This window comes from Bolinopsis microptera, chromosome 11, assembly GCF_026151205.1.
Source record: "Bolinopsis microptera isolate Bmic1 chromosome 11, MBARI_Bmic_1.0, whole genome shotgun sequence".
Lineage (NCBI taxonomy): Eukaryota > Metazoa > Ctenophora > Tentaculata > Lobata > Bolinopsidae > Bolinopsis > Bolinopsis microptera.
Window position 1 is genome coordinate 16606172 of NC_087082.1, and position 7710 is coordinate 16613881.

At 41.3% G+C, this 7710-nt stretch overlaps 2 protein-coding genes across 2 annotated transcripts; both read right to left on the bottom strand.

Annotated features, from left to right (window-relative positions):
- Nucleotides 1–3997: 3997 nt before the first annotated feature.
- Nucleotides 3998–4945, bottom strand: LOC134823685 (uncharacterized). Its single transcript, XM_063835219.1, has one exon. The coding sequence runs from the start codon at nt 4943–4945 to the stop codon at nt 3998–4000; it is 948 nt and encodes a 315-aa protein (XP_063691289.1).
- A 1011-nt stretch (nt 4946–5956) lies between these two features.
- LOC134823686 (uncharacterized) lies at nt 5957–6565 on the bottom strand. Its single transcript, XM_063835220.1, has one exon. The coding sequence runs from the start codon at nt 6563–6565 to the stop codon at nt 5957–5959; it is 609 nt and encodes a 202-aa protein (XP_063691290.1).
- Nucleotides 6566–7710: the final 1145 nt, after the last annotated feature.

Genomic DNA, 7710 nt, shown 5'->3' on the forward strand with positions numbered 1-7710 from the left:
TTTAGGGTTTAAGAGTGTTGATCAGGTTAAGGTCCAAATCACTTATTGCCGTGGGTGGAAGGGTTCTGGTACCTCTGTACCCCCTGATAGAGATTATACAGGTTCTGAGTAGATCAAAACGCAGTCTGCGTCTGACAAATGACATCACATCACAATACCGTTGGCCTTTCTTTAGGCTGATCTTTTCAGCGAGATGTTTTAGAAACTGTGAAGCCTCAGTTGCCATTCCTCCTGTAGTACTGAACACCAGTGGCGTGAAGATAGCCTTTTCAACATTGAGGACTCTGTCATTGTACTCACGTTTTTTGCTTTTCTCGTGAGATTGGTACATCTGTGAGATGCTCTTGTCACTGTTGGACTGGGCTTGAGGGTGAAGTACCCTTACATCTGTGAATGCCCTGTCCAGCGGCGACCAAAACGATCTCGCACTGATGTCCAGTCTTGCACCATCCTGACATACGTTGCATGCCACTTTTCGCGCGCGAAACATGTATCAAAAAGTATGTTTTTAAAGGATACAGTAAACGGATATTAAAATAGGCGCAAGTTTCGCATAAATTTTGCTCATAATTTAACGAAGATATCACTATAATAACGATCATCAGCTATTATGAATAATGAATATGTTATAATATGATATTCAAGCTAGCAGAATTGAGATAACCAAGCTATTGATGTAGGACAAAATACAAATGAAATCTCGTGAAATGTAACCTTGAGAGAAGCAGTTTTTGTTTCGTAAGTCTCGAAACAAGCGTCCATCTTGTAGTTATCGTTTTCAACTGGAGTCTCCCAGTTTCCATAGCTTCTCATATATATCACTGTGTTCTCAACAATCTTGGTGTAAAGGTGAAGGTTTAATTTTAATTTACCAACATTAAAAAGAACAAATTCTCTTCTTCAGAAAAAAAAAGCATATTAAAGAAAGTCGGAAACTTTTGCTTATTGTCAGAAAACCCAAGGATTGATTTCAATTTGGGATGACAATTTACATTTTGTGAGTTTGTAAGGACACCCGCTCCTAAAGAATGGTAAATAACATTCCCCGACACCTCCATATTGTGAGACCCCAGGATACCGATAGCGTGATTATGTGACACGTCAATTGAACACGACTTCATGTAGCTGTCCTCACTCGGCTTGGTGTTCTGTATCGCCAGAGCATACCTCGGATCCCAGTATTCCCGGTATCCACGCTCCCCACAGTTTTTGAACTGTACACCCATAATTTGAGCAACCGGGACGAATTCTTCACGTTCTCCGTTATCGTTAACTTGACTGAAGTCAGAGACTAACACTCTGCCTCCGTACAGTGACGTGTCCGCTAGGGGATTTTGGGGTCAGACTATTTATTATTTAGTTATCGTAAACATTTTTATATTGATTGGTAGGTAAATTGATTCAACTCGCATATAGGCGAAGGAGAAAAATCAACAGCTTATGTCAAATTGTAAAATATAGTACATTTACAGCGATCCCAGCATCCATCAATAATTTAGCTATTATTATCATCCCACCAATTTTTAACAAGAGACAGTGATAAATGATATTATTGAACTTTTTGTACGTTTTCGGAAAATTTCACAACACGTTGAAACATCTTACATCATTAAGAGACTGTTCCAAGATAATGTAATCTCCTTCTTTTGGATAGTAGGCTGTCATTTTGAAGGACGCATTTGTGAACTTCAGCTCAGTATCCCACTTCATTGTGTACCAATTTGCTGAAATAAAAGAAAAGTGTTACTACAGTTCAAAATTAATTGAACAACCTATGACAATTAACTGGCCATCCGCTGCTTCGTTCAACAATTTCTTGCTCAATCAATTTAGATGTTAAAGGTTTATTCGATTTTAAGACTTTAGAAAATAATTCAATCTACCAGTTGGGACGGAAGCCATCCATCCTTGCTTGTGAGTCATCCTCTTGAAAAACCAAGGCACGCTCCCATGTTTGTTAGTAAGAAACACCGACTCGTCTTAATGGTAGAGAATGTTATTATCTTCTATACTTATACCTTTATACTACCATCGTATCATTGCACAAAAAGATATGATTTGTGGCATGTGACGAATGATACCAGTTAACTGAAAAGTTGTAAATCTATTAATAATTTACTTTATCATCGCAGATAGCACCCTCAACGGAACCAAGAATCAGCTTTAGAGCAGGAAGAATTATTCAATATGTCCATATAAGGAGTGACAATGCTGTTCTTTATACCAGTTTCAGTGAGCGAGCCGTCCAGATCTCTCATCACTATCTCAAATTCCCAAACGAACTTCCCTTTTACAGGACTGTCCGTGTATTTGATTCCTTTGAACTCGCTCGGGAATCCTGGAAACACAATGAAGTGACCATAATTATAATAGCCTTTTGCGAGCAATCAAAATTTAGGCTTGACTGTTAATGTAAATTTGATTATTTTGATGACTATATTATTATCATGATAATATAAAGATCAATTTACCTCCTTGTCTGGGTTTGCAACCTCCGCACGCTTCCCATACTGGACATTTAGTAAACGCGTGAATTTCAGAGTCGTGCACCGAGAACATCCCTTTACCAGGTAACACCACACTCGAACTCTGTGTTCATGTAGAGCATCCTCAGTCCGTCACTGGACTGAGTTTTGGATTTGCGAATTCGTCATCTGAGCGGGAAAATGTCATCAAAATAATATTGTCATTATTCATTAACTCACTAACTCATCGACAAATGAAAATGACTGTTCTTCATTTATCAGATTCATCAGCCCTGAGGTTAACATTCCATACTAAACTAATCCTATAATGTGCAAACCCGAGTGTTGCCCTCCTCGAACGAAGCGTCAATACACTTGTGTACTTCCATATTACTGATCCAGTTGTCATGGAGCAGGAAGTTATTCACAGCTATACCGCTACCTGAACAAAGTGGTAGGAGATAAGAGAATTATTGGCGCCTGGAAATGAAAGGTAATTTCTAAGAATGGAAGATCAACTATTCACAAAAATAGCCTCATCTGTTTTTGGCCAACAACTAAAATCATATTTTCTTAGAACTGTCATACCTGTTTCGATCTCGACTCCTCGGAGATTGTGCCACCCATGGAAATCATGCAGGGTTGTCATGTTAGGGGTGGTTGCCTCACAGCTTCCGTCACCACGGGGGTTCCAGAATTCCCACACCCAAATACCTGCCAAAATATCAAGTTATAGGAGTTAAGAAACCAAAAGAAGTGTAAGTGGGCAACGAAGAATAAATATTGAAGTAGACCTCAAACTTTGAGTCTTGATCGACGTCTATTTTTAGGATGATGATTAATCACTCTATACTCGACTGTCACGTGACTTTTTTAACACGTTCTCTAGGTGGCCCTGAAGGATTATTCAAAACCCTTACCCTTTACACTCCCCCAACCCTCACCCTAACGCAATCCCTAATTCTGGAGCATATGCTCAAACCCTAACCCTAACAAGATTTTAAACCAACGGCAACTTGTACGAACACCGATGGGACAGTAAGACAACATTAAGACACATTAAGACAACAATAAGACAACATTAAGACACCAATAAGACACATTAACACAAAAATAAGACAACATTAAGACACCAATAAGACAACATTAAGACAACATTAACGCAACAAACACCAATAAGACAACAAACGATAAGACAACATTAAGACAACATTAAGACACCAATAAGACAACATTAAGACAACATTAACGCAACAAACACCAATAAGACAACAAACGATAAGACAACATTAAGACAACATTAAGGCATCATTAAGGCAACATTAAGACAACATTAAAGCAACAAATTCGTTTAAGACAACAAATTATGTATAACAGTATAACACTATTTCTTCGAATATATTTTACTTTGTCAAATTATATTTTACTTCATCAACTGAGTTAGAGTAATACGAAATTGTGACTTAAACTCTGAAAATGAAATAATTAGGTCTCATTATTTATCAGGTAATACAAATCTACAGAGCAATAAATTAATCAAAAATTCTTCTGAATAGGGCTGGGATATCTTGGTTGAAGGCTTTCCTCACGGAGGCGTTGTCTCTTGTCAGTCCGTATCGCTTACACCACATAAATTCTGACAAGGCTACAGTCATGGCTGCTGAATCCGTTCGGGTACGACCGGTTCCTCTTCGCATGTGGTTCTTAGCGTGGAACCACATCCCTTCGCAGCTGTTGGTGTGAACACCAGTGACCGGGTCCACAAATCCTCGACTATGGTTGACAACTTGATGAGGAAATCCGTGGTGTTGCAGGGCGTTATAACCTTTCCACTTGTCGGTGAGAATAGTTGTACCCGGTAGAACGTGCTCCTTGATGAGTGTGATTAGGGTGTTGTGATCGCGTCGATTGCCGGTACACTCCACTAAGAAGCATTCGCCAGTAGTCCTACAGAACCCACCCAGCACCCATTTTCCGACTACACGTCGACCTCTGTTATATTTTCGTTTACCGAATTTGGATTCGTCAATCTCCACTATACAGCCGACCCCACCAATCTTTCTACGTGCACCGTTGTCGAACAGGTCTTCAAGCATGCAATTTCGGATCGAGGAGAAGATGGACCGTACACAGCCGGTGCTGATGGTTATGATCCGTGCTACGTCGCAGACACTCAGTCGGTTGCAGAACAGCCAGATGATGTGGAGGAATACGGAGAAGGGTAGCTTGCGTTTGTGGAGGATACTCCCGGTTCTCACTGAGCAGAAGTGGTCGATGTCTGAAGAAGTGTCTGAACACTGCCAGCAGTAGCCGTCTGTGTACTTGCTCGTTGGGCATTTCTTCAAGGTCATAAAGTTGTTGCACTCTTCACAAGTTTGGAAAGGTCGCAGCATTCCGATATCCAAGCAGTACTGTAGACATTCCGTTTCCGATGATAGTGATCCGCGTCTTAGCTCTTCGTAGGAGGGAAGGGAGTTCATGTTGTATCGTTAGATAAAGTGTTGGTTTGATGGCCTCTATTAATACTATTTGCCACGTGAGCAGAACACGAACATCGGCCTCATTAATACCAAACGATCTAATCATGACGTGAACTGTTCGATTAATACCACATTCCATAAGAACACGAACAACGGCCCTCATTAATACCACACGATCTGGTCATGACGTGAACTGTTCGATTAATACCACATTCCATAAGAACACGAACAACGGCCCTCATTAATACCACACGATCTGGTCATGACGTGAACTGTTCGATTAATACCACATTCCATAAGAACACGAACAACGGCCCTCATTAATACCACACGATCTGGTCATGACGTGAACTGTTCGATTAATACCACATTCCATAAGAACACGAACAACGGCCCTCATTAATACCACACGATCTGGTCATGACGTGAACTGTTCGATTAATACCACATTCCATAAGAACACGAACAACGGCCCTCATTAATACCACACGATCTGGTCATGACGTGAACTGTAGAATTACAAGCTGCGATCTGAGAATCGCTAACAAGATGTTACATTATTATCTGAGGTGATTTGACATGTGATGCATCGTAAAAAGTTGAGTGAGCCAGATGTCATTTAAAGTCACGTGAGCCATGGTGATGACGCGATCCAGGAGAAGTGATCTCGCTAACAAGATGTGACATAACAGTAGTTATATAGTATATAAACGAATGGAACTCACAGTCGATATCAGTTATCTGAATCGTTTACTAATCACATCCATCTGACTTTTGTACAACTGCTATGGTTACTAGACGAGGAACCCGTTACAGCCGACCTACTCCTGCACCGAAGTGTGCCCATTGTGCTTCTACTGGACACGTCGCGACCTCCTGTCCTAGGACAAGTTACATCGCTCCTTCTCTTCCTTCACTCAAATGCTCCAGTTGCGTCCTTGTTGCCAGAAGTGGCTACTCTGATGAACCTCTTACCCATCAGATTATCCTTACTATCGACCCTTGCCTTGCTCATGCATCCTCAACATCTCGCCCTTCTAGACCTACTACCTCTCTTTCACGTCGACCTCGACTCAACCTCCCTGGCATTCCTCCCCCAGCTCCTAGACTGTCTTCTGCTCCATCCACTTCCTCAACTGCATCCAATCCTGCTTCCCCGCCACCTCCTGCAGCTCCAGCAGCTCCAGCAACCCCTCCTCCAGCAGCTCCAGCAACCCCTCCTCCAGCAGCTCCAGCAACCCCTCCTCCAGCAGCTCCAGCAACCCCTCCTCCAGCAGCTCCAGCAGCTCCGGCGACCCCTCCTCCCGCAGCTCCGGCGACCCCTCCTCCCGCAGCTCCGGCGACCCCTCCAGCAGCTCCAGCGACCCCTCCTCCAGCAGCTCCAGCGACCCCTCCTCCAGCAGCTCCAGTGACCCCTCCTCCAGCAGCTCCAGTGACCCCTCCTCCTGCAGCTCCGGCGACCCCTCCTCCCGCAGCCCCAAATACACCACCTCCTCCAGCAGCTCGTCGGACACGAGTGAGGAACATCAGCATTGACGGAGCTTTGGTTGAATACAGGACAATACTCAACTTGACCATCAACGGGAAATCTCTTTCAACAGTCCTAGAAGAAAGAGGCATTTGTCGATCGCACTTCTACAGAAAAAGGTGCATTGCAGAAGCAGCACTCGTGGACAGACAATCCCTTGAGAGCTCGTTCCTGCAGCTACGTAAAGTAACGCTCCAAACCGTATACCCAGCGGCAAAAGATATCTGCAACAGAAAACATAGAGACCTAACACGCCTTTATGCTCAAGGAAACGCCCTAAAGCCTAAAACTCGTTATTAAGATATTTGTTTTATTCTATATTGTAAACCAGTTATTTCAGTATCAATTTATCATCATTATATTGTAAACCAGTTATTTCATTTAAATCAATTAAGCATCAATTTAAATTTCCGACTTTTAACTAGCAGTCCAAAGTATCTTAACAGATAATTTCAAAAATCTGTGTACTGCGGCAATGAAATCACGGCCGTATATTACATATTCTAAACATTTTGTTGCATTAATCTAGTCTTAAACGAGTTTGTTGTCTTAATGTTGTCTTAAATGAGTTTGTTGTTTTAATGTTGTCTTAATGTTGTCTTAATTGAGTTTGTTGTCTTAATGTTGTCTTAATGTTGTCTTAATGTTGTCTTAATATTTTATCCTATTTTGTTGTCTTATCGGTGTTTGTTGTCTTAATCTTGTCTTATTGTTGTCTTATTGTTGTCTTATTGTTGCCTTAATGTTGTCTTAATGTTGCCTTAATGTTGTCTTAATGTTTGCTTTAATGTTGCCTTAATGTTGCCTTAATGTTGTCTTAATGTTGTCTTATCGTTTGTTGTCTTATTGGTGTTTGTTGCGTTAACGTTGTCTTATTGTTGTCTTAATGTTGTCTTAATGTTGTCTTATTGTTGTCTTAATGTTGTCTTAATGTTGTCTTACTGTCCCATCGGTGTTCGTACAAGTTGCCAAACCAACTTCCTAATATGGTTATATCACGTGATTGAGACAGTTTTTTGCCGATATCTCGCCAGGGGAGCCCTTATGATTTAGCACGCTCGGTTTTTTTATGCCAGTTTGCTAAGTCTTGGTGCACATTGATTAATTCCAGATGCAACTAGGTTGGCAAATAAACGAATATGCAATTTTTCTTCATTACCTTATCAGAATACAATTGTAATTAGCGATCTGATTTCTAAAGCTTAACATGCTACGTCCGGTACGCATCTTATTAAAG